The 27,544-nt window shown below is 35.3% G+C and overlaps 2 protein-coding genes across 2 annotated transcripts; both read left to right on the forward strand.

Annotated features, from left to right (window-relative positions):
• Window positions 1–3,184, forward strand: LOC124826493 (uncharacterized). The gene is made up of 6 exons (XM_047299326.2): window positions 1–246; window positions 344–398; window positions 474–524; window positions 2,349–2,440; window positions 2,521–2,598; window positions 2,821–3,184. The coding sequence occupies exons 1-6, from the start codon at window positions 191–193 to the stop codon at window positions 2,966–2,968; spliced, it is 480 nt and encodes a 159-aa protein (XP_047155282.1). The 5' UTR covers window positions 1–190; the 3' UTR covers window positions 2,969–3,184.
• A 14,165-nt stretch (window positions 3,185–17,349) lies between these two features.
• LOC124826492 (putative pectinesterase/pectinesterase inhibitor 61) lies at window positions 17,350–21,719 on the forward strand. The gene is made up of 4 exons (XM_047299325.2): window positions 17,350–17,844; window positions 17,984–18,744; window positions 19,241–19,377; window positions 20,736–21,719. Exons 1-4 carry the CDS (start codon window positions 17,602–17,604, stop codon window positions 21,431–21,433), a joined length of 1,839 nt encoding a protein of 612 aa, XP_047155281.2. The 5' UTR covers window positions 17,350–17,601; the 3' UTR covers window positions 21,434–21,719.
• The last annotated feature ends 5,825 nt before the right edge of the window (window positions 21,720–27,544 follow it).

Here is a 27,544-nt window from a genome sequence, read left to right on the forward strand (position 1 = left end):
GTACTTGTGCCTATTTTCGTAAATATTCGTAATTTATGCCCCCATGCCTTGATCGGTAAGAAAACCCTAAAACTCAAAAGTTTGGTCAGCAGCCTCGTAACTGAAGCCGAACCCTGGTCTATGCGGCGGTTCTGCGGAGAGTGTACCGCAATAAAGCTACCATTGTTAGGGTTTTCGTTTTTCTGCGAAAATGACAAAATTCAGGAAGCTGGGTCGACCCACAGGTCACCGTATGTCCATGCTCAGGTTAATTAGTTTGTTAGTTAACACTTTCAATTCAGCTCATTCTTTGAGTTATTGGTTTGGAAAGATGTTGAGTCCTGTCTGACTTTCCTTTATATAGAACCATGGTTTCCCAGTTGGTGAAACACGAGCGTATCGAAACTACTGTGGCCAAGGTACCACTTCAAGCGACATCATTTACCACTTTCTTCAATCTCACATTTTATTCCATGTAATTTGGTTGCGTTCAGGCCAAAGAGATCAGACGACTAGCGGATAATATGGTTCAGCTTGGAAAGGAGGTTTGTGTGCTATTCTTCATCCATTATTTCTGATTCATTTTGGGTTCGGTTAATTTAATTTGCGCTGTAATTTTAGCTTTTGGTTTATCTGTCTTCGAACATTACTTTAAAAACTGGGATGAATCTATTAAGGGGGTTGGTTGATGCGTGGAATTTGTAAATAGGTGTTCTTACCTCCAAATGCATTTCGAAATTTATTGGAGGTTTATATTTTCTATAATGGAAACTGTTGATATTTCACCAAGTGGCTTTTTATTTTTAGGCCAAGTTATGTTGTCTCAGTTTTTCATGTTTGCATCTTTTCCACCTCAATCAGGGCATATGGCAAGTTGGGGTTTGGGGGAGGAATTTTGTATTGTGAACTGTGAAGTGAATTTATCCCTATATGATGATACACGTAAGACATAATCATTTTCTCTCTTCTTTGTAAGAATTATGGGTCATTCTATGGTGGGGAATTTTTAACCTTCCCTATGTTGAGATTGTGACTTTCCAGCCTATTAGAGGTTATATTTAGTTACTGAAATTCATCTGTTCACCCCAGAAAATTGATCATTGCAGACCAAAATACCTGAAGCTCCCGTTTCTCGAGTTACATATGTATCATATTCACCACTGGTTATGAATATCTTTAATAAACTATGAATGAAAAACCTGCTGCTCCTGTTCCATAATTTCTTCATGCCTTGGTAACTCTTTTGCTATCTTCGTCTTTGTTTTACTATTTCTCCGTCCAAAAACAAATTCATACCATTTCATGATTTCTTAGGTAGTAATAACATGCTTCGGTATCACTGGATCTTTTTAACTCTGTTTGAAAGCACTCCATACTTTTTGTGGGAAGCGTTATAACTTTGATTTGCAATAAAATGATGCATTATTATTCCTCTATTTTTTTCATTTTACTTTCCTCTTTTCTCATTGCTCCACAAGATGATGATTAGTTTTGAATTAGTAGTCCAAGGACAACACATAAATGTTAACTTGTGTTTATATCTTTGAAATTTTTATTTAAAATGACTGCTAGCTTATTTCTACTTGTGAAACTTATCCTAGGCAAAGACTTTCAGCCCTCCTGTATCCAATTTTGATCCCAGTAAAAAGTGTAAGGATAGTTTGATCCATAGAAGGAGAAATATAATTACTTGAAACTTGAAAAGAGTATGAAACAATGTGTGGAACCTAATGATGGGCTGCAAACTCCTGTTGCAACTAACTCCTTTCCGAAGTTTGTTAAGACTCTTTTACACTGCTTTTATGGGACTTTAGATTATAATTGTTAAGAATTGGCAACTGTATGTAACTGAATGTGAATTAAGGTGAGGAATGACCATTCTGCATCTTCAAAACTACACGATATTGCAGAGGATTGTTAGAAACTGTATATTTTACCAAAAACAGTTTTGAATTAGAATTAATAGAGATTAGAACTATTTGTGGCATGGTAGTTGAATCACGAATCGTATCACGTATTGAAGAGTTTAAATTTTGAATCGGAAATTGTATCGTGTTGTGAATAGTAATATTCATAAACATTAAAAAATGTAACATATACTTCAATATATAAGATATAGAAATATGCAAAGAAACAATTAATAACATATAACTTCAATAACATATACATCATTTCCCATGTTAGATATTATTGTTCCCATGGATTGTGCTTTGTTATTTATGCAGTTCCCTAGAAACAGATAAATGTTGTCAATTTATTTATATATTTTGGCCTTGAGAATAAACTCTTTATCAGGGTCATCATTTGAATTTTTTCATTTAGCTTGATTGCTGGCTTTGGCCTAGAGTTTATATTATAAATTGTTTTAGGGATCTCAATGTGCTGCAAGACGTGCTGCTAGTTTTGTACGAGGAGATGATGTCCTTCACAAGCTGTTTACAGAACTGGCTTATCGGTACAAGTAAGGAATAAACTAGATATAGTTTCAGTTGTCATTTATGGTAGTTTGTTTTAACACTGACTGGAGATTATGTTGTGCAGGGATAGAGCTGGAGGATACACCAGATTGCTGCGGACCCGAATTCGAGTGGGTGATGCTGCACCAATGGCCTATATTGAGTGAGTACATTTTGATATTCTAGTTTTACACTCATTTTACGTTTATTTGGGTGGCCCCACTTAATTTCACTGAAGAAGTGTTTATTTGCTCATTGTTCTTGCTGTTGCCTGTCTGCCATAAGGTGTTGTCATAGTTCAATCCTTTAAATCTTCCAAGGTGCTTAAGAATTACGAGGTTGAGAATGAAACTTTATATTCAAAACATTGTATGCTTTAAAACAGGTTTATTGACAGAGAAAATGAGCTTAGGCAGGCAAAGCCACCAACTCCTCAGCCGCCACAGAGAGCACCCCTGGACCCCTGGACACGTTCTCATCTCAGTAGGCAATTTGCTCCTCCTAAAGAGGAAAAATCTGGATCTGATTTGTGATTCTATCGAAAGCAATGCGGATACTGTGCTTTTCCCTCCATAGCATGGGATATCTGAATTTTTGTCTTGCTTATTTAATCTATCTTCAAATGGTTTGAAAAAAAAAGTATTCTCTTACTACTAGAGAAAATGTTCATCGCTATGTAAAAATAATTCAACTGAATCTATAATTGACCAAAGAAAAGGAAAATCTCAGAACACATTTATCTTTCTGAAGTTTGATGCCTTAGTTTGATTATATTTTTAGTTGAAACTTGATAGCTTTATTGTAATCTCAGAAAGAATGAATTTTTATTCTGCCTTACAGGGGAAAAAAAGGTTTAATGAATCGACTTGTCCTTGAAAACTCAAGAAAAATCTGATCTCCATCTCTTTCGGTATCTTGAACCTAAATCAATAATCAATAACTTGTTACGCAACCTCGTGATCCCCCTTTATTTTTTGAAAAGGATCATTGCAAGTGCATTCCAATGTTGTACATCCGAATAGTTGAAATTTTACGTTGAAAATCCTACCGCAGATGTTTTGCTCTGTTTACTTATGGAGTTTCCATAAAATCCTAACAGGGTGCTAATGTGATTACAATTACCCTTAGAGCTTACATACACTTAACTTAATTTTCTTTTTTTCTAAAATATACAAATAATGTAGAAGTGTATTAGGTCCTTATTTTTGGACCTTGTATTTATAGACCAAGTTCCATATGTCAGGTTGGCTATGCCAATTGAGTTCTCTTTGTTACGAGTTGAGTTTTCCTTGCTTTTAGTCGGGTTTTCATGCTTTCAACTGGTCTTTTCTATTTTTTGTTGGACTTACCTGCTTATAGTTAGGCTCCCTTGTTTCAAGTCCGGTTCTTTAGTTTGTAGTTGAGCTTTCATGCTTTCACCTGGGTTCCTCTGATTATAGTCGAACACCTTAGCTTTTAGTTGAGCTCTCATGTGACTAGTCAAACTCCCGTGTGTTTAGTCGAGCTTTCATTCGAAGCACTTATGTTAATCTGTCGAGCTCCTTTATTTCATCTCAACTCTTATACCTTCATCCTAACTCCATCCTGATTGTTAGGCTGCTGATAATGATGGTTAGGTTGTTGTGCTCTATACTAAATGTCGAGCTTTGTACAAGAGACCAACCTTTCTTCAAGAACACCTCATGTTTAGCACATTTCGCATGAGGGTAAAAGCATACAAAGCGTGTGGTGCCACTTGTCCACTAATCCATGATTCATGATGTGAAGATAGGACATGTGCTAGAAATCAGTTAATCGAGACTTGGAGGTCTCTTTTCCTATAAATAGAGACCTCTATCACTGTACACTTGGACTCTGAATTCCTTAATGGAAACTATGTTGAGATCACTTCAGACATTTTCATTTCTTGAGAGTCCTTAGCTGGAGATTCTCGATAGCTTCCTCTAGCCCCCTTTCCTTGACTCTGAATTCCTGTCTACATTAGTGAAATTGTCTTTAGGTCTTCTTTTCAAGGTTTAGTGAATTGAATTCATATGTCACAACCAAGGCAAGACAAGATGATGAGTCCAAGCCATGGAAAATAGGTTGGTGACACAACCTATGCTTAATATGTTCCGGATCATGCTTTGAGGATGATGACAACCTCCTTAGCTAGGTTGGGCCAAAACTAGGAAATGTGCATGGAGGGGTGTTTCCTTGGATGGATGGTGCATAAAAGTGGTGGTAAATGGTCCAAGGATGTTTAGCTAAATTGTGGATGGTGTAGAAGCTCACAACCTCTAGGAGATACCGTGGTGATGATGTAGTGTTTGGTGGCTCCAAAAGAAGTGAGGCCAACTCAAGGAGGAAGGTGACTAGAGGGATCTCTAATGTTTCTCTAGTTTTGATCTAAGAAGTGTATGACCATAATTTGGCAGCATAACACTACATTAATCTAAGATGAAATACAAGGGTGGAGACACCTCTATTTATAGGCTAAGAGTGTCTCCTTTTAACCCTAAAAATATGATTTCCCATCTTTGCTCTCATTGGCAAAAAATGAGGCCATCTAAGGAGTGGTCAATTGTCCACAAATCCTCTCAAATGATGGGAGGACATGTGGTTACTCATAAAATACAATCCTCTTCATTCCTAGAGTTCCATGTGGTCACTAGCAAAAAGAAATCCTCTCCCCTCCTAGGGTGCCGTGTGGCCACTTCTAAAAAGCAAATCATTTCCGATGGAAGCATGACACATGACACACATTTTTCACTTGGTTTGGATGTCTAACTTAAGGAAAATCCTATGCTACTTAGGCCTTAATACAAGCCTTAAACCTACACTACATGACCGAATACAATGACCTAGATATCCTACACTACTCTTCAATCCATGCTCTATGATGGTTCTAAAGGTGGCCCACGAGGTAGAGTTGATGTCATCTTCATGGATGACTTTCACTCTCTTGAAAGTTCTTGACCATGGTTAGGGGATTTGCCATCAGAGGATATCATGGGAATCCACTCACGATCCTTGAACAACCTTTAATGTAGTTCCTTGTCGCTTACCCAATAGTTCAGGTCAAACCTTCCATGTAGTTCCATACCATCTACCCGACCGTCCAAGTCAAACCTTTCATGTTGTTCCTTACCACCTCTCTGGTGGTCTAAGTCAAACCTTTTATGCAGTTTCCTACCGCCTCCTCAAGTTACAAGTGCTATGGACATGGAGAAAAAGGTCATGTCAAGGTGGATTGTCCTAAAAACAAAAAAAGTAAGGAAAAGAAGGAAAATAAGTTTCACAAAAAGAAGAAAGTGTACAATGCTTGGGAGGAAAATGACTCAAGCTCGTCTAGTTCAAGCGACTCCAATGAAGAAGTTAACTTTTGCTTAATGGAAAATCTTGATGACACTACAAGCCAAGTAAGTTGTTCTAGCTTTGAAACTAGTGAGATTGATTTACAAAAAGCTTTCTTGAATTGCTAAATGAATTTGAGAAATTGGATGCTACAAATGAAAAATTAAAAAGTGAATTTCATGATTTGCAAATTAAGTATGAAAAAGCTTTAGATGAAGAAGTAATTTTGAGAAATAAAATTTGCAATTTAGAAATGAAAGAGTCTACCATTGTTGAGAATCTTATGCTGGAACAATCGGTACCGATATTGCGCAGCGAAAATATTAAAACTCAGAGTACGATACAAATTGTTAAAAGTAAAGAGCTTGTTCGGTCAATTTTAAAAATGGTTCTTTTGATTTTCTCTTAAACATTTTATCAAACAGTTGATGTGCAAAAAATGTACAGAGTGCAGGGAGTAGAAAAAATCACACAGATGATTTTTATCCTGGTTCGAATCAAAAGATTCTACATCCAATTGTTAAACACTATAAAGAGTGATTAACGGTTTCACTCAAACAGTTTTACAGATACAAAATAGTGAATGTAAATAGAAAATCAAAACCTTCCTTCGACGAACGAATTGGAAGGAAACTTCCTTCAACAAACGAACCAGAAGCGAGCAACCAACACTTTCCTTCAACAGACGAACTGAAAGAGTGCAACAAGTATCTTCCTTCGACCAACGAACCGAAAGAAAACAACTCTGCCAACTTAAAGAGAACTGCTCCGACCTTTGACACACAAAGCGCGAGCTTCTCCTATTCACAATACTTGACAAGAGTGATGAACTAACACTTGAGAACTTCACCAGATCACACTATATTCTCAAATGACTTAGATGAACCCTCTAAGGGTTTTAGACAACTATATATAGCCCACAGGTCTGAAATTAAAAAGACAATACAACTGCCACTAATAATCGATTATTGTAAGTAATAATCAATTATTCAAGTCCATTACAGGGTTTTCAAAAGAATGATAATCGATTATCCTAAGGAATAATCGATTATCTGCGAGACTTGAGCAATTCACATGTAGACCAGGATAATCGATTATTTCACGCAATAATCGATTTTTTGCGAGAACAATGGTTTTTCAAAAAGGCTCGTGATAATCGATGATTACAGAAAATTCCTAAGTGTTTATATGTTCAAAGTTATTCCTAATACATTTTCAGTCTACAAAAGAGCTTAAATAAATTACAACTTCATTCTTCGAGTTCTTCTCTTGCAGCATCATCAAAATCATTATCTTTTAAAAATACTAATGCACCTTATTGGTAACAATCTCCCCCTTTTTGATGATGATAAAAAATAATTTGTTTAAAAGTAACTTTGTGTTATCTGCAAAAAAAATTCAAACTCACAAACAAAGAAACAAGTTAGCAGTAACTGCACTATGAATTTGTTCTTCTCCTCCTTTTTTATCAGAAACAAAAAGACTAATCATCTCTCCCTCAAAAGGGTCTCCCTCTCTTTAAAACAATGTATGCACTATATTTGAACAAAAGAGCATTTTATTTAATTGTAGAGAAAATGGCATTCGTAACATAAGGAAGTACATAAATATTTAGAAGCATCTTACCAATTTAAAACAAAACAAACAAGCAACCAAACAAACACAAGACCTAAAGTCTAAAATTCTGGACTGGGTGATTTTTTTGGAGGATGAAGATTGAGATGATTTTCAATGTTTCCAAGATGGGTGTCAAAGTCGTTAAACCTCCAGTTGTTTGGACAAATTGAAAAAATATTCTTCCATGGATAGGGTGGAAGATGAAGGCATTTGGGAAGGACCAACATTAGAAGGAGCAGCAACTCTGACTGGTTCAACCATGTGAGCGTCCATATCATCATCTTCATTATCTTGGTGATCGTCATCCTTGTGAATGATCACACGCCCACGGGCAACAAAACCCGTTTGACGAAACGTTGTCTCCCCAATTTCAGTGCCAATTGCTCGGATGGGTTGGGTGAGCTCTCCTTCCACATTTACTCCTTTGTATTCAAGAATTCTAGAAATGAGGAATGCATAAGGAAGATGATATGCATGATACTTTTTATCCTTCAGCATAGTGTCTGAGATGAGTGTAGGCCAATCAATATGTATGTGATTTAAAATCCCATACAGAAAAAGAATATTCTGCTCAGAACACTGAGCATGATTTGTGGCACGGGGGCACAAAAGCCACACAATCAGATAATGAATTAAGCATTCTTCAACTTTGAAGCCGCCCACCAGTAATTGACGATGATTTGTTTGCTGTTCAAGATGATGGAGAAAGGATTGGAAGGCAAGGAGGCGGTTGAAATCTGGCACCCCAAGATGAACTTTCACAACATCATCCCAAATGGTGAGCTGTGCAACATTTGTCCAAATGTCATCATCCAAAATAATGGGAACCCCTTTTACCTTGGTGGTGATGATTCCATCGCGGTACCTTAGGTTGAAATAGAACACTATGATGAGATCAGGGTATATACACCCCTTTTGTTCTACAAGATGAGTGAGACCTTGAGCTCCAAAGAGATCAGGGAATTGGAAGCCATATAATCGGTAGAAATCTAGTCGGATGAATTCTACAGCCATAATCTGATGCTCTTGCATGAAGTGAATATATTTTGCATGCTCTTCTTGATCAGAGATCCATCCTTCAATGGTTGTAGGGCGAGGAGCACGAGGTCTGGATGAAGAAGCTCCAACTGCCCTTTTGCGAGGTCTTCTTGCTTAAGCCATGACAAGATGAGAGAATTTGGATATGTGAATAGTGATGAGAGGAAGAGGGGATTTTGATGCAAAAATGAGTTGGATAGAGTTTTTGGGTGCAAAGGAGTGACTATTAATCGATTATGAGGGGTTATTTATAAGAAAGATTGAAAAACTAGCCATTTGTGGCCGGTTATAGCCGTTTATAGTCGTTGTAACGACTCTATTTTCGAATCTGCACGCATGATAATCGATTATTGTAAGTGATATATCTGTTCATAAGTTAATTTCCAGAAATTGCATGATAATCGATTATTGATTGGTGATAATCGATTGTCTGTTCATGATTACCCATATTTCAATGCACATTAGGATAATCGATTATGACTCGTAATAATTGATTATGAGCGAACGAAAACCTTTTCTACAAGCTCGAAATAATCGATTATATTCCTATAATAATCAATTAAATACGCTGGAAGTACGAAAGAACTTAAAAAGTCATGAATCTTAAGACTAAGACATATCTATAACTCCTAACTCTCTTCTAAGATCATAGAACCTATCCTTAGGCAAGGCTTTTGTAAAAATGTCTGCTAATTGATGCAAAGTATCAATATATTCTATCTTTCAGTCCCTTTTTTGGATATGATCTCTTAAGAAGTGATGCCTAATCTCTATATGCTTAGTTCTAGAGTGCATTATGGTGTTCTTGGTTAGGTTTATTGCACTAGTGTTGTCACATTTCAGGGGAATGTGATCAAGGAAGATATTAAAACCCTCCAATTGTTGTTTCATCCACAGGATTTGAGCACAACAATTGCCTGCTGCTATATATTCAGCTTCAGTGGTAGATAAGGCTACACACGCTTGTTTCTTTGAGTGCCAAGACACTAAAGAACAGCCTAGAAAATGACAAGTACCACTAGTACTTTTCCTATCTATTTTACAGCCCCCATAATCTGCATCACAATAACCTATCAAACTAGGTGTAGCATCAGAGGGATACCAAAGTCCAAAGGAGGTGGTTCCTTTAAGATATTTTAACACTCTCTTAACAACAGTTAAATGAGACTCCTTGGGATTTGATTGGTACCTAGCACATACACAAACACTTTGCATAATATCAGGTCTACTAGCAGTAAGATACAACAAAGATCTTATCATCCCTCTATACATAGTTTGATTCACTTCTTCTCCAGATTCATCCTTATCTAAGTAACAAGAGGTTGCCATAGGGGTGTTGGCTTTTTTACAGGTGTCCATTCCAAACTTCTTAAGTACTTCCCTACAATACTTGGTTTGGGAAATGAAAGTTCCACCTTCCATTTGCTTAATTTGTAAACCTAAGAATAAATTCAGTTCACCCATCATAGACATCTCAAATTCACCTTGCATTATATTTGCAAAACCCTCACATAACGAATCATCAGTAGATCCAAAGATAATATCATCCACATACACTTGAACAATCAAAATATGTTTTCCTAATTTATTAATGAATAAGGTTGAATCAACCTTTTCTCTAGAAAAATCATTTTCAATCAAGAAGGTACTAAGTCTTTCAAACCAAGACGTAGGTGCCTATTTAAGGCCATACAATGCCTTTTTCAGTTTATACACATGATCAGGAAATTTGAAATCTTCAAATCCAGGAGGTTGACTAACATATACCAACTCTTTTATAAAACCATTAAAAAATGAACTTTTTACATCCATTTGATACAGTTTAAATTTCATCAATGACGCATAAGCAAGTAAAAGTCTAATTGCTTCTAACCTGGCTACTGGGCATAGGTCTCCTCATAATCTATACCTTCCTCTTGACAGTATCCCTTGGCAACTAGCCTTGCTTTATTCTTTATGATGTTTCCATCTTCATCAAGCTTGTTTCTAAAAACCCATTTTGTCTCTATGACTTGATAGTCCTCTTTTTTAGGAATGGGTTCCCAAACGTCATTCCTTTCAAATTGATTTAGCTCTTCTTGCATAGCAATGCACAACTTATCATCTTGAAGAGCTTCTTTTATATTCTTAGGTTCTATCTGAGACACAAAAGCTACTGTTAATAAAAAATTGTTTAGATTGTGTCAAGTAGTTACCTTTTTTGAAATGTCTTCAATGATGTTGTCCAAGGAGAGGCCATGAGGTTGTTTGTAGCTCTTAGGATCCATATCTTGATTTTGAGTTTCTCTATGATTGTTTTCATTTAGATACATCTCTTCAAGAGCTTCCCTTAAATAATCCTCATCACTTGCAATTGGTTTATTTGACTCAAGAGGATTCACCTCAAGGTCCACAATTTCATCAAAGACAACATGCATTGATTCTTCAATTATCAAAGTTCTTCTATTAAACACCCTATATGCTTTGCTAGTCAAAAAATAGCCCAAGAAAATTGCTTCATCAGATTTAGCATCAAACTTACCTAGATTATCTTTACCATTATTTAAAACAAAGCATTTGCATCCAAAGATTCTTAAATGAGACACATTCGGTTTTCTTCCTTTAAACAATTCATAAGGAGTTAACTTAAGAACATGCCTAATAAGCATTCTATTTAGCACATAACAAGCAGTACTAACTACATCAGCCCAAAAATATTTAGGTACATTTGATTTATTCAAAAGAGTTCTAGCTAATTATTCTAATGATCTATTTTTCCTTTCAACAACCACATTTTGTTGGGGAGTTTTAGGAGCAGAAAAATTATGATTTTTTCCATACTCATCACAAAACTTTTCAAAAGATTCTATTGAAAATAGAATGGCTTAGTTTCAATACCGAGAGGGGGGGGGGGGGGGGGAACTGGTGAAACACAAAAATAATGTTTTCTTTAAATCTTTTTCGCAAAGTAGATGCCTTTAAAAGTTTTCTTGAAACGCAAGGAAAAAGACTTTGTAGTGCAGCAGAATAAAGTCAAATGCGTGAAAAACACTGGGTTTTTATACTAGTTCGGCCAAGCCTAAATCCAGTGTCCTTCCACCACAGGAAGCAAATGCACTATAATGATCAAGGTTTTTACAACAAGGTTTTTATAGCGACATCCACGTCAAAAATATAAAACACATCTCTAACCCTCTAATCAAAATATAGGCATACACAAACAAAGAACAACAACAAGATGTCCCCTCTCCTGCAGTCTTTAATCACTTTGAACAATCCTCAAAGTTCAGAATGTCACACATTCTCTTCCTGTAATCACAACAGTGCAACTCCAATCTTCACAAGATTGATAGAAATTGATCACGAAATAGACACGTCAAGTGCAGATTGATCAGACAGTAAGAGCACACAAATTCTTTCTCGTCAAGCAATCACCAAAGATGAACACCATAGTCTTCTTGATGAATTCTTGGAGCTTTCACACTTTCTGCAAGAGATCAATAATTTGAAAGAAATCAATCAAATCGTTAGAATAACAAAAGTTCTTGCAGAAATCAAATTCGCGTCAATTTATAGCAATTCGCAACTTTGACGCATTTTAATCGACTTTGCTACTAATAAAGTCGAATATAACAAAACAATTATAAAAGTTAGCAATACGCAATGCAGTTAATTGAATGGACAATTAATGCAGTCGAATCACAATAAATGCTTGGTCAACATATTTAAAAATATAGCCGTTGTAACATTTAATACAAGCATTAACAAAATTTCAAAACTGTAACAGACTTAGTCGAATGCAGGTTGCATGTAATCGACAATACAACACAGTTAAACAAAGTTTTGAAAAACTTTCTCTTCAAAAATCCTCACAGCACACTTTGAAAAAGTTTGTTCAAAGCCACGAGTTTTAATCGACTTACTTCATAATGAAGTCGACTTAAAACTGTTGTTTTGCCACATATTATAAGTTCAACAAAAGTGTTTATGGTTTTCCTTTTCTAAAATATATGTCATGCATTCACAGATAAGATTTCATGTAAAACATAGTGAATTCATGTTCTCAAATAATCATGAAAGTAATGAACATGTAACACATAAACACATGTGTTATTAATTATGTGTTGTCATCATAAAAGACCAGAAACTCTGAGATTGTAGGTTCAGCTAAACCAGTGTTCCCCCTATCAGCAATCTCAACAGATTCATTTTGAAATTCACCACCGTGATTACTTCTTAAGGTTTTGATTTTCAAATCCTTTTCATTTTGAACACGTTTTGCAAAGGTTTTGAATGCTTTAAAAGCTTCACTTTTCAAAGTTAAAATGAATGTCCAAGTAAACCTAGTGTAATCATAACAATCACAAGTGCATAATAGTTTCCACAAAAACTTTTAATTTTAGATGGACCAAACAAGTCCATATGTAAAAGTTCCAAAGGTTTTGATGTAGAAATTGTGCTTTTGGATGAAAAAGAAGAATTTTTTTTTCCTTTTTGACAAGTAGAACATAATTTATCTTTTTCAAATTTTAGTTTAGGCAAACCTTAGAAATCAGTTTATTTAGATTTTGCATATGAATGTGCGCAACTCTTTTATGCCGTAACCAAGGATTTTCCTCTTTTGCAACTAGACATGTTATGCTATGACTAGATACACTTTCAAAGTCAATAAAATAAATATTATTATGCCTAACACCTTGCAAAATAATATCAGAAGAGTTCTTAAAACAAATAGTACATTTATCACTTTCAAATGTTACCTTGAAACCTTTGTCACAAACTTGACTTATGCTCAGGAGGTTGTGTTTGATACCTTCAACATATAATACATCTTTTATAGTCAAGGTATTTCCTCCTCTAATGTCTCCGGTTCCAATTATTCTCCCTTTGTTGTTATCCCTATATGTTACAAATCCTTGCTTCTTCTTCTCAAAATAGATGAACCTCTTTTTGTCACATGTCATGTGTCTTGAACACCCACTGTCAAGATACCACAATGACTTCTTTGACTTTGTAGGTTCTTGGCTTCCAGCATCTTCTGAGTCTGCCATTAAACAGAGATTTGCTTCCTCATCTGATTCACTAGAGCTTGAAGAACTAGAAGCATTTTCTTCCCATGCTATGTAAGCTTTCTTCTTCCTGGAAATCTTCTTTCTTTTTTTTCCTTACTTTTGTTATTTTTAGGACAGTCAGTCTTCACATGCACTAGTGCAGAAAAGGCTTTAGACGTCTGTTCTTTCGGCCTTTTAACGTCCGATATGTATCCGACGTCTTTGTGGGTGACGTTACTCAGACGTCGAGTACGCTGCCCTGACGTCTATATAGACGTCGGAGATGACCATATTCGGCGTCTATATAGACGTCAGAGGGATACGCCCAACGTTTATATAGACGTCAAATGGGGTATACCCGACGTCTATTGGCCTTGAAATGTTTTGTTTACTATAACTCATTGGATGTCGGTTTGTGCATTGACAAACGTCTATAGACGTAGGTCAGTGCACTAACCGACGTCTACTAGGTGTTTTTCTTTAAAAGATTAATTATTTTTGCAAGAAAACCATACCTGAAAAACGGAAAATTGTCCCAGAATAATATAGTATAATATGACTTTCACTGTAAATAAGAGGTCTCCTTCTGTATACCAAATCCATGTCACTATGTCTTTCACTGATCCTTGTCGACTTGTATTCAAGACGAGTAGGTTGTCATTAACTAGGATCCACAAAGTCTACTTCGTTTTGTCATGATCTACAAGTGTGCAAGAATATAAGTTATATCAGTGAGTTATGTACCATATGACTACAAACCGGACGATCAACTCTAGGTTGAGTTATGGCCGGTCGGATAAGTCAAGTATTGGCTTGGAGAGTAGACCAGAGAGCTTGGATGATCACAAATCATACCATTTAGCCTTCAATTAGACGAATCGAGATGGATTGTACCAAATTAGATTAATGTTAAAATCGATCAACTTAAGGGTAAAGTATAATTACCCATAACTAGGTCATAATTAGGCCAACGTTAATCAAAAGTCCACCACGAAACCTATAAATAAAGGTTTGAGGTAAGGAGATAAGTTGTGTGGATTTACTATTGCATTATTTGTTATTTGCCAAATGTTAAGCTAACTTTGGCATCAAAGTTCATTTTACATGTACCCAAGGATCAGTTTGGACACCAGGGATATCTCTTTGGACAACATTCAAACATCGGAAAACACATTGCAACCTAGACTGTTGACCTTGGACCCCACACCCAAAAAATTTTGGCATCTACCATAGGGCTTGAGTGATCAGCGTTAAACCTTATAGTGACCACGAGGAACATGACGAGTGATGTAGTAGTAGAGGATTCAAAGAACCCAGAAGACCAGATTAAGATACTCAAGTGCATGCAACAATAGTTGGAGGAGATACAATGTAGGTATGAAGAAGAGTTGACAACCCTTTGAGTTGAAAACACAACTATGCGTCAGGAACAAAGTGCTAGGAGTGTAGTCCCTCCTGTCCCATCCCAGCCCATCCTTTGCAGGCCGTATGAGGACCCCAAGAGAACCTCTCACGAGGGAAACTTGGGAGCCAACAAGAATCACCTATCCATGCTCACTACGAACACAGTCAGACTACTCCCCTTCACATTGGGTATAATGGAAACCACCTAGCTCGATTAGTTGACCCTTCTAGTCTTTGAGAAATATGATGGTTCAATTGACCCTGATGAACATCTTAGAATGTTCATGAACTAAATGGAGCTCTACACTTCGAGTGACCCTGTTTGGTGTAGAGCCTTCTCCATCTCTCTCAAAGGAGAAGCGTTGGCCTGGTTCAGTTCCCTACCACCCAACTACATCACAGTTTCACTGCCATTCACACTTAAGGTTTGTAGGAAAGCTTGCCACAATCCGGCCATATCAACTTACATCTTTTACTTTGGCGAATATCAAATATAGAAGGAAGAGTCACCCTACGCGTTCATAGAGCAGTCTAGGAAGACAACAACTTAAGTAAAAACTTACTATTTAAACAAGCGAAAATAAAACAAGGTCATAACTGTTCAAAAAGTTATCCAATTACATAGTTCCAAAATTAATGAAAATAAACAACTAAAATGAAAAACCCAAGTCTTCCCCATCCTCTCTCGTCTCTATTCTACATCAGAAATATTACAACAACCTCAGCTTCTGTATAACTAAAGGTCATATGATCATCGAACAAACACAAACAAGCATGTGGTAAGCTACCATTAAAAAAACAAATAACAAAAATAATATACGAATAACAACAAACACAACATATCAAACCAAATGTTCATCCCTATCACCCTTATCTTCCACATATAGGACATTAGTCTATATCCTATACCCAACCTCAAAAACCTGCTCTTCCAAATAGGGTAGCTCGAGTCGTCCCGTCCTTGTGTAATATACCGAAAAGAGTTTGAAGGTTTAAAACAATGTCCGAAATGTGGATCATCACGATACAAGCCAAAAAACAATAGTGAAGAAAGTGGTTAGATAGAAAATGATGGTTCCGTTTTGAAAGTAATTTCCAATCATGGCCAAACTCAAGCGTTTGTTTACGAATCTAAGAGACACTAAAAACCTTAGATGACATATTGATGAGAGAACAACAAATTGATTGCTTCGTCATCCAACCGATTCAATGCAATGAAAAAATATTAATCCTGAATTCCCCCAATTCGATTAAGAATATAGAATTTTTCGGCTTGATTTAGTTATTGATGGAATAAACCCATTTAGTAATTTAAGTACCAACCATAGTTGTTGGCCTGTTATATATATATCAACATTTTAACCGCCTAAATATTGTGTTGACAAATGATACATGTGAATGATTTGTTAGTACATTATTTGTAAAATGAATAGAAATTAATTTTCCTTATAAACTTTTCAATGCATTTTCTTTAACGAGACTTTATAATCATCTTTTGAATTCGCTGAATGGTAATACTGTGGATTCTTCTTAAGTGTATTAAGTGTTGAAAAGTTGTGTATAAAAACCATTTTCCTAAGCAACGAAGTTTCTGATAAAGTTGAAAAGATAGCGAAAAGTGGGAATGATAGCTTGTAAAAGTGAGAACGCTAGAATAAGGAGAATAAGTGGCAACTTTTGGACATGATTAACAGTAGAAAGGAGAGGCAATAAACTACATTAGAAATCGGACACGACAATGATGTTATTGGAGATTTAGCTTAATAGTTAAGAAATACATGCATGTCTCCTTTTTCACCATGTCATAAAGATAAAGTGATTTCTTTCGTAGACCATCTATTATATTAAAAGATCAAATAAAAAAATTAAATTACTTGAGAACAAACTGCGGTCGTGGTTCATTTTCTAAGAAAGTTACTTTTTACTCACTGAAATTATCAAAACACCATTGAAAGTTGTAGTCTCTCCTTTTATCAATTATCCATTTTTCTATCTTCCACGGCTCATAAAATTTGCCTTCATTCGTTTTATGAATTATGTGAACTAGACATTAAAGACATATTGGCTATTTTAATAAGCAATCTTAAAGAATCGTATGCCCGTTGAGAATGAGAACATTATAATAAACTGAGTTAATTAAAGATGAATTGTGATTAAGGTAATAGATACCAGGTAAAAAATCTATTCGAGAAAATCCAATAATATAAAGAATGAAGATTCAGGATATAAAATTTACTATTCATTGAATACACACACATCATTATGAGTTGACTTGATCATTAGCACTTTTTAGATCTACTTCTCTACGTACAAATACAAAGAGAAGTTACATCAATCCCACGTGATAAGTGATAAATTAACACAACAATTACTTTCTAACATGTTATAATTCAATTAATGACACGACTGGTTTACTATTGGGGCAATTCCAACTCAGCACGAACTACCATCAAGCATAGAACAATAATATAGAATAAGAACGAGGAAGGCGAAGAGGTAGGGAAAAAGGCAAAGAAAGCTCTCTCTATCTATACTATCCATTCACATCCAGTGGACAACGCTGGAAGTAGCAGCCAGCTAATTCCTAAGACGTAGACTTCACACCAACCTTCCAAATTTTACAGTGCAACACTCACTCAATCTTTACAGCACCGCCTTTTATAAAAGGCGCATCCTCCCACTTCGACCAAAAACCACTAACTGGTTATTCATACTTTCCCACACCCAACTTCAAAAACCCAATGGAATATGGCAGATTGGGGCCCGCTGACCCAGGTGGCTCCTCCCGCCGCTCCATCGCTCCTTTTACCTTACAACCCCTCCCTTCATCTTCCAAAACCAGCAAAAGAAAACTCATCATTGTCTCAATTCTCGCAGCCGCCTTAATCGTCGCCGCTGCCATCTCCGCCGTCCTCGTCACCGTGGTCCGCTCCCGCTCCTCCAGTAACCAGAACGGGTCCAACCTATCCCGCAAGCCTACTCAGGCAAGACCCGTTTTTCTTTATCCATAGAAATTAAATATAAATAGGTTAAACTCCTAAACATTTTCCAAACTCACTGTCAGTTATTGATTTCCTTTTATTGCATGACTCCAATTAAAACAATCAAATTCCGACATTGCAGGCCATATCCCGAACCTGCAGCAAGACACGTTTCCCCGCCTTATGCATCAACTCCCTCATCGACTTCCCCGGCTCCACCACTGCCTCGGAGCAAGACCTCGTCCACATCTCATTCAACATGACCCTCCGCCACGTCAGCAGGGCGTTTTTCGCCTCGTCCGGCCTCTCCTTCGCTGCCACAGAACCCAAGGTTCGGGCGGCGTACGAGGATTGCCTCGAGCTATTGGAGGAGTCAATGGAAGCTCTTTCTCGATCCCTCGACTCCATCCTCTCCCCTTCCACTATATCCGACAGCGGCGGGTTGAGACCTGGCTCTGATGGATCTACCGACGATGTGATAACGTGGCTCAGCGCCGCTCTCACTAATCATGACACGTGTGCGGAGGGGTTTGAGGACTCGAGCGGGAGCGTGAAGGACCAGATGGTGAATAACTTGAAGGACTTGTCTGAACTCGTGAGCAATTGTCTCGCTATATTCTCTGCGAGTGGAAGTGGCGATTTCTCGGGGGTGCCTATTCAGAATAAGAGACGATTGATGGAAGAAGATGATGAAGCTAATGTTTCCGATGATATCTTGGCGAAATTTCCGAGATGGTTGAATAAACGTGATAGAAGATTATTGAGTTTGCCAAAGCCAGCAATTCAGGCAGATATAGTGGTGTCTAAGAACGGTGACGGAACAGTGAAGACAATAGCGGAGGCCATTAAGAAGGTGCCAGAACACGGCAGTCGCCGGTTCATCATTTACGTGAGGGCAGGAAGGTAATTAAACAAATATAATCTGAATATATTTTTATTAATGCGAATAATATGCCCGCTTTCTATCTTTCAGAAAAGTATACGCTTTTCGAGATAACGAACATTGCACTTTTTAAATTATTGTCTTGTTTTTATTTAACTGTTTTCATTATTGAGTGCGATATATGTACTGAATGAAAGGCAACATGGTGGGCGACGAGTTACTATTGTTTGAAAAACACTTTTCTGCATGCACTCCTCATAATTGTAATAATGCGAAGGTATCATTATAATTTCTAACAATGTTTACGCCTCAATTTCCGTTAATTTAGGTTGATCTTAAATCAATTTTGTTGACTCGAAGAGGGAAACATATTCAATTAATTGCTGGTGAATTGTTATATTGATAAGCTGGTTTTGTCTTAATTTTTTACACCGCTGTTGATTGTGTTTTATGATTGCCACTGATGGAAGTATTGCATGTGGGGTGACTTTAATTTGGATATGATGGAATTTTCAGGTATGAGGAGAATAATTTAAAGGTGGGCAGAAAGAAAACGAATGTGATGTTTATAGGAGATGGGAAGGGCAAAACTGTCATTACAGGAAAAAAGAATGTGATAGATGGCATGACCACATTCCACACTGCATCCTTCGGTACATTCCTCTTTCATCGCTGCTTGTTGATTATTTTAATGCTTCTTGTTTCCAACTATACAAATTTTTCTTATCTTTTTGCACTGTGAGAAAAGTATGGGTAGAAAAATGTGAACCATTAACATTCATGATAATTGAACACTACAAACTTGCACGTGGCCCATGTCGTCCTACTTGTTAATGTTTATATTCGTAGCTGTCTAGTTGCATGTCTTTTCCATGTCCAAGTTAAAATCCGCTTGGACAATCTTACCCCCACCGGTACCATTTCTATGTTTATGTTGAAAGTTAACTTCTCCATAATGACGAGCTTATTAGCATGAAGTTTTTAAAAGTAAAAAATGAAATTATATTTTTGTAAACTATAATTAAATTATGTACAGGTTAAAAGCAATATACTAGAGAATTTATTAATTAATTTGAACAAAAGTAAATTTAATTTTTTGCTTGAACTCAGTGAAGAATTAGTTTTTCAAATAAAACTCGATACGTGTCTCGTAATACTTTTATAGACAAATAAAATTTGACCGTTGTTGGTATATGCATAGTTATAGTGCATGCATAATAAATCCCTTTCCGTACACTCTTTCGAAGTCAAAAGTGAATTTTTATTTTATTGCTGAATTTCATCCAAAAAGTGAAAAGTACTTGCAGAATCTAACCACCAAAATTTGGTGAAAATTTTTAATTGATTAAAAGTAACTATTGTTCATGTTTAGAAAAATAACATCACTAACTTTGGACCTATTTTATTAATGTTTGAAAAATCCAAGTGATAAGAGAAGTGGTAGTTGGTTGTTGGAGTTTAAAGAAACCTCAACTAGAAAACATTGCATAAACCTTACGCATTATATCGCACCCTTGTCAAAGCAAATGATTATTCATTTCTTAACTTTTGATTGTACACCATTTCATTGTCATAATTACTAGTAGTAACATATCCAAAATTGAATTATCGGTTGTTGGCTAGTCTTGCAACGCAAGACAAAATTATCAATCAGGAACATGTGAGTATGTCCCAAATTAAATTAGGCAGTACAGTTCCTATTTATAATTACTTTTAAAATATAAATAAATTTTAACTATTTTCACTATACTTAGTGATATATTTTTAAACAAAAAAAATCCAAACTACAGTTTATATTTAACATTGATTACGTCATGCTAATGTACTTTTTCTCCACGAGTATGACATTTTAAGAAAAATATTAAGTTATTAGTAATATATAATGTAATAACATATTTTTTTAATATGTGAAATTTGTTTTTGTTTTTTACTTATGAATGAAAATGGATATAATGCTTTGTCAGTTAATTCCATTTAGTACATGTTCCTAATTGACTGTGAATTATGGCAGCTGCTAGTGGTGCTGGATTCATGGCACGAGATATCACGTTCGAGAACTATGCTGGACCGGTGAAGCACCAAGCGGTGGCGCTCCGCGTTGGAGCCGATCACGCGGTGGTGTACCGGTGCAACATCATGGGGTACCAAGACTCTCTCTACGTCCACTCTAACCGACAATTTTTTCGTGAATGTGACATTTACGGTACTGTAGACTTCATATTCGGCAATGCTGCGGTCGTCTTCCAAAAATGTAATATTTATGCCCGTAAGCCCATGGCCCAACAGAAGAACACCATTACAGCCCAGAATAGAAAAGACCCAAATCAGAATACAGGCATATCCATGCACAATTGTCGGATCCAACCTGCTTCGGATCTTGTACCGGTTAAGGGCAGCTTTCCCACCTATTTGGGCCGTCCATGGAAGCAGTTCTCTAGAACAGTGTTCATGTTATCCTACATGGGTGACCTCATAGATCCTAGTGGATGGTTGGAATGGAATGGAGACTTCGCTTTGGACACATTGTATTATGGTGAGTACATGAATTATGGTCCGGGTGCAGCTGTGGGCCAACGGGTCAAATGGCCTGGATACCGGGTCATTACTTCTTCTGTGGAGGCAAATAGGTTCACGGTGGCCCAGTTTATATCCGGGTCAGCCTGGTTACCATCCACTGGAGTGGCTTTTGCGGCCGGGTTATCCGCATGAATTACACAGCAACGTATATACAGATGAAAATTCCAACGAAGCCTCTAACACGTTTTCAATTCTTACGAACTAGAAAGAAAATTTCAACCTCGCCTATATGCAATTTAAGAAATGGAAAATGGCTCATTTTTTCTTTTTTTACCAAAATATAGTATTTTGGTCCTAATCATTTATATCGATATGATGCTAGTATAAAGGCAAATAAAACAAGGCTTTACATGGCAATTTATGTATTTTTATTTCGTACTGCCGCAAAATCAAACATCTTTTATATTGATGAGTCAAAGTGCCATTGTCATTTAATTGATATAATTAAATGAGAAAAGAAGGTATAATCACGGTTTCTGCATATTAACTCTGTTCCACTTTGCATTATCACGTTATTGTGCTGCGTGCTTTTTCCCTATCCTTCGAAGAGCCTTATTAGGCTCACATTTGTTAATGCTTTCTGTGCAGGTAGTTTCTTTTTCCTTTATCTTATTGGCTTATTAGCTAGCCAAATCTTTTTCTGAACGTGGTTCTTTCAACAAAAACGTGGTTATTCGTGGTATGATATGAATGAATTTAAGTTCTTAGTGTGTATTCCTGAAAGTTAAAATACGAGAGGGGATTAATAAAGGAACAAAATTAAGTTTATTTCTTAACTCATGTAGTATAGAGGTTAACCTAACTCAGTCTAAGAAATACTATCATGTGAGTTTATTCATTAAATATAAAATAACAAGTTTTTTTTAAAGATTATTAGAAATAAACGGAATAATTGTGAAAATAGAATATAGTAAACAACTAGCAAAATGCAATATGTTGAACTAGTTAAAAGACATGAATTACACAATTTGTTGCTTGGAATCACCACATCATATTGTAACTTGTAAGCTCAACATCACCTAGTCAAAGAACATCTCGGAAGCTCGACAAACCATAGTCGGGTTATCAACAAAAAACAAATCAAAGTTAATTAAAAGTGAAAATGAACTAGCGATTATGTAGACTTGAAAATGAAAGAGATCTTGAAAAGCTTATAAACATAAGCAAGGAAATCAATTATGCAAATAAGGAACAAAAGATAAAATAGAATAAATAGTTTAGTTGGTGCTTAAATTATTATTGTAATAAAAAACCAAATGAAAAATTCAAAGAGTGAAAATAAATAGCTTCGGCCAAAATCTTGTAACTAAAACTCCGCTATTAAAATCCGAAAACTAAAATAGATGGAAGGGACAATAAATTAGAAGAATGGAACGGTGAAAGGAAGAGCTTAAAACATATGGAATTAAAAACAAACTTGAATTACGACTATCACATTGTTGAACTCGAAACATGAAAATAATATCAGAAGTTCAAGGCATGTTTTTCAATAGTTTACACAACTAAAAGAAAGACCATTTGCTTACTTGTAGTATTACTTCCTTGAATATATAAGAAAAGTTTGTGCCTTCTAGTTGCTACAATCGACTCCAAAATCAAAATTCTACGCAACGAAAGTTTGAAAAGCTGTAAAAGTTGTTTTGTTCGCATTTTGTGTGAGAACGTGTGTTGTTGCCGTAACAATTGATTTCTGTTTTGTCTATTGATGTGGTATTGCACAATTCGAGCTTCTATAAGATTTAGGAAAAATCCAATGTAAAAAAGGATGATGTGATATTGTTAGATGTTTATTATTAAAAAAACACATGTATGGATTTTATGGTTTTGTGTTTTTTTATTATAAGAAAAAAAAGCCATTGCCTACATAAAAAAAATTATAATAACTTACAAAATTTGTAGGTAATAGAATCTTATTTAGGAATTATCTATGAACAAAATCCGTAGGTAAATTGGTTGTAGTAAACGTTTTCTATGGATAAATATGTATGTAACGTTTTTGTTTGTGACAAGGCTAAAATCAAAAAGCTAAATCCATCATCAACCACACGCAGGAAAGAAGATTCTGTGAACACAATAAAAATATATGGTACAAAAAGAGAATAATAAAAGTATGAAATTGACCATGGCCTTAATCAAATCCCCTGCCAAGACAGCATACAATTAAGACGAATCAATATAGCACATTAATAACTATAAATACAGAGATATATTTTATAGAAATCAACCATTACATAACATATTAACACACTGAAAATTAGAGAGATAATAACCTTCTTTAAGGCTTCCAACAATCTAAGAAACTGCAGCAGTTTCAACCATTCTTTGAACTAAAACCTCCACGACCAAAACGCTCTTTACCCTTTGATATGTTAATAGAAAAAAAAGATCCATACATATCTCCCTCAATGAAACTCTTAGTATAACTACTTTGCGCGACATTAGGGGCATCAAAAATTAACTTATCGTAGAACTCTTTGAATGGAAACAAACTAATAGATGGGTGCATTCTATACTGAACATTTAGCCTATGTTTGTTGTATCCCAAACGGACAAGCTTCTTAAACAAACTCCTTCCAAAGGTAGCATTTTCAACAATCTAAAAAAACAATTATGTTTTATATATTAGATATCTAATTTCATTTCTTTTAGCAATGATAAAAAATAGCATAACTAAACAAAATTATCTTACTTTTTGTTAAATTTATATGTGACACGCACACACTGATTCGTTGATAAAACATATATGATAAAGCCGCATACACACAAAGAATGTTTCTGATAATTTAGTGTATATTAATTGATGGTGAACAGAGACTTTAAATAGGCATCTAAGTGGGTTATATACATTTGACTATAAAAACTATAAAAAGAAATAAAACCAATCACTAACTACCAGGCTATAGTAAACGAAATAAAAACCACTCTGAGCTGCTCAAGTAAAGAGAAAATAACAACTGCCAATATCTGGCTAAACTGCTACAATGCAATTGAGAAATAAAAACTAATATGCGGCTTAACTAATCCACGACACTTAAAATAAAACATTACTCGAAATTACAAAACTATCTTTCATAATTTAAGTGTTTATCGAACAAAACTCTTCCATAAACTTCAATTTTTCTTTTCTTCATCTCGATCAGTTTCCTATACTCTTAAAACGATGTTGTAGACAGTGAATTTATGAATATATCATTTATTTGTTTCTTGCTTCCTATATGTTATAGTTCCAGGCTTCTTTTCTTAAATTTTTCTTAGATACAATGAAAACAAACTTCAATATGCTTACTCCTTTCGTAATTGACTAAGTTCTTTTCAAATCGATTGCTGATCTGTTATCTACTTGGATCAACACATTCTCTTCTTGTATCATTTCCAAACTTTCAGTAGTTTTCTAAGCCAGATTACATGTCAGACACTTTAGGATGTTGTCATATATTCAGCTTCACACGTTGATTGTGTCACAACAAGTTGTTTCTTTAAGAGTCAAGTAAATGTTGTATTGCCTATGAAGAAAACATAACCAATCGTGATCTTCTGGTCATCCGCATCTCCAGACCAATCACTGTCTAAGTACCCACTAAGTCAATAGTTATCGTGACATTAGCACGACCGTTTCACTAAAGGGATTTCTAGCTTCTCTTGCTCGTCATCTACTTCTCCTAAGCATCACGAAACTTTTTCTTCATAGTCTATACCTTAGCCCCACAGTGGGCTCCAATTGTACTTACAAAGTCGAGTATACCCTTTGAAGAGATTGTAACTTCATGGATTTCTTCAATCCGCCCTTCGTCAACTACTCTTCGTTTCTCCTCTTGATACTAATTGTATTTATGAAGCCGATTGTGAAGAGAATGTAACTTCACGGATTTCTTCAATCTTCCCTTCGTCAATTGCTCTTAATTTCTCATCTCAGTACTCATTCTCCATGGATGGATGAGTGGTGGTACGTCTGCAAACGACACTTTGACATCAGAGTTAGTCAGGTGCGTCAAATAGCGGTTAATGCTATAATAATGAATGTCAATCATTTACCTCCATGATTGTATTATTTATAATTATGAATATCTTGGACCCTCGTCTATATAGGGACCAAGGTGGGTCAAGTGGTTCATTTACCTCACAATCTAGTTCTTTCATCTAGAAAATGATTATCTAAAGAATTATGATCGAGTAGAAACAGATCAGCTTATGACCAAGTAGAAATATACTAGATTGTAACTGGATAGAACATGTCAACGTGGTCAGATAGTTTATTTGTAAATCGACGGTACAATACACTTATAAAATTTAAGTATTATTAAAATATAGAGTAAGAAATATATCACTGGAGTGTACCATTGATATTGCAACAATAATTCAAAAAGTATGACAACATGAGTAAAGGTTGGAATAAGCCATGTACGAAAGTGAAGAAAACTATTCCATTTGAAAGCTACGTACCAGTGGCCCAAACATCACAATGCATGCAATCGGAATAGTACTTGTAAAAACCATGGAAACAATAGAATGAATACAACAGTCAGGATCGATGCAACAAAAGGATGCAGTTATATAACCGAATTTGATAATAATTGTCTAGATTGAGAGAATAATATATTCGATGGAAGCATTCTTGAGTAGCGGAAGACTTAAACAAACTAACTTTTCTCAAGTTTGTTAAGAAAACTCAAGAAAGGGTTTCTCCTCCAAAAAAATTTCTTGGAGAAGATCCCAAGAGAAGAAGAATACTCCTATTTTAAGCTGACCGATCTTGAACATAGCTGAAGCAGCAACTGCAAGCCAATCCTTCCGGTTCTAAGCAACAGATTTGAATGTCCAATACTACTATAAAAGACGAAGTCTAGTGCGGTTTTGAAGGGATCGAGAAGGACAGAGAACAGAGGGGAATCACCTGACTCACCATTCATCTAACACTTTATGTCTTGTAGTGGATTGGTCCTATTCAAGTCATTAACTGTACACTTAATGTTTTAATGGATTATCATCGTTATATTTAACGACAATATGTTACAAACATTTAAGAATTACGTATTATTCAACTAATCTCAAATCATTGAATAATCCATCTATTCTAACAACATATATCATACAACAAATAATATCATTACTAAAATGTCACGCATATATAATAAATACATGTCAAAGTATCATGATATAAATATAATCTAAAATTAATTGACCAGTAAGACTCAATTCTAATAACAATTATAAAAAAACAGTCACATAATAAACGCCTCATCGCCCTAGAATAGTAACTAAGTTAAACGACAATACACCTTTCATAACTAGTATACGCAAGTATTATATAATGGACACCACTAAACAACACATTTTTAATTAAAATTAAAAAATAATAATCCATCAAATTAATAAAAATACAATTTTAAATCTCAATGTTCGGTATCGAACATAAACAAATTTGTAACATTCGAAAAGTAAACGCATGTCAAAAATAGCTATCGCCATGTCAAATTTCACCACTGATCTTTAAATAATTTCGTTAAAGGATTAAAATATCTTTTCAGAAAATTTGAAGGGTTAAGTATTTTCTTTTAAATTGAAATCAAAAATAAAATTATGCTTAAAAGATTTAATGACCAAAATCTTAACTAAATTTTTAACAAATAGATTAAAATTCAAACGATAATCAAATTTTAAGTAGTGTGAAATTTAATTATCCTAATTTTTTACATAACACTGAATTAACGTCGTCACTACCAAATTTCATCATTTTTAAATATGAAGACCCAAACTATTTGAAAATCAAATTAAAATTTCAATGCAAATATGAAAATTATTCAAGAGTTTTAATCTAACAAATAATATATATTGGTTTATTGTTCATAATAAGAAATAACTAATTAATTAATAATCACCATTAAAGGTGGGTAAGTTAATTATTTTTAATTATCAATAATAAATTTAAACTTCATTCCAAGCATATCCTTAATATTAAAATGTACAAGTTTCAATTGTAAATAATGGCAACGTAACAGCATCACAAAAGCTAGAAAGTAGAATGATACGAGTAGCAGTAAAAAGCTAAAAAGTACGTAAACAAAGATTCGGAACATCCAACAGCAGTAGTTTAATGGCCTCGGAAACTCAACAAAAATGCCACGACCTACACAGATTATTATTTCCACGGCAAATTCACATAACCCAAAATAAGATTCATTAAATTCTTACATTAACAGACTGGATTTTCCTTCATAAATCCTATTGTACAAGAGGAAGCAAAGA

This window comes from Vigna umbellata, chromosome 1, assembly GCF_029865625.1.
Source record: "Vigna umbellata cultivar VRB3 chromosome 1, Vumbellata_1.0, whole genome shotgun sequence".
NCBI classification, from domain to species: Eukaryota; Viridiplantae; Streptophyta; class Magnoliopsida; order Fabales; family Fabaceae; genus Vigna; species Vigna umbellata.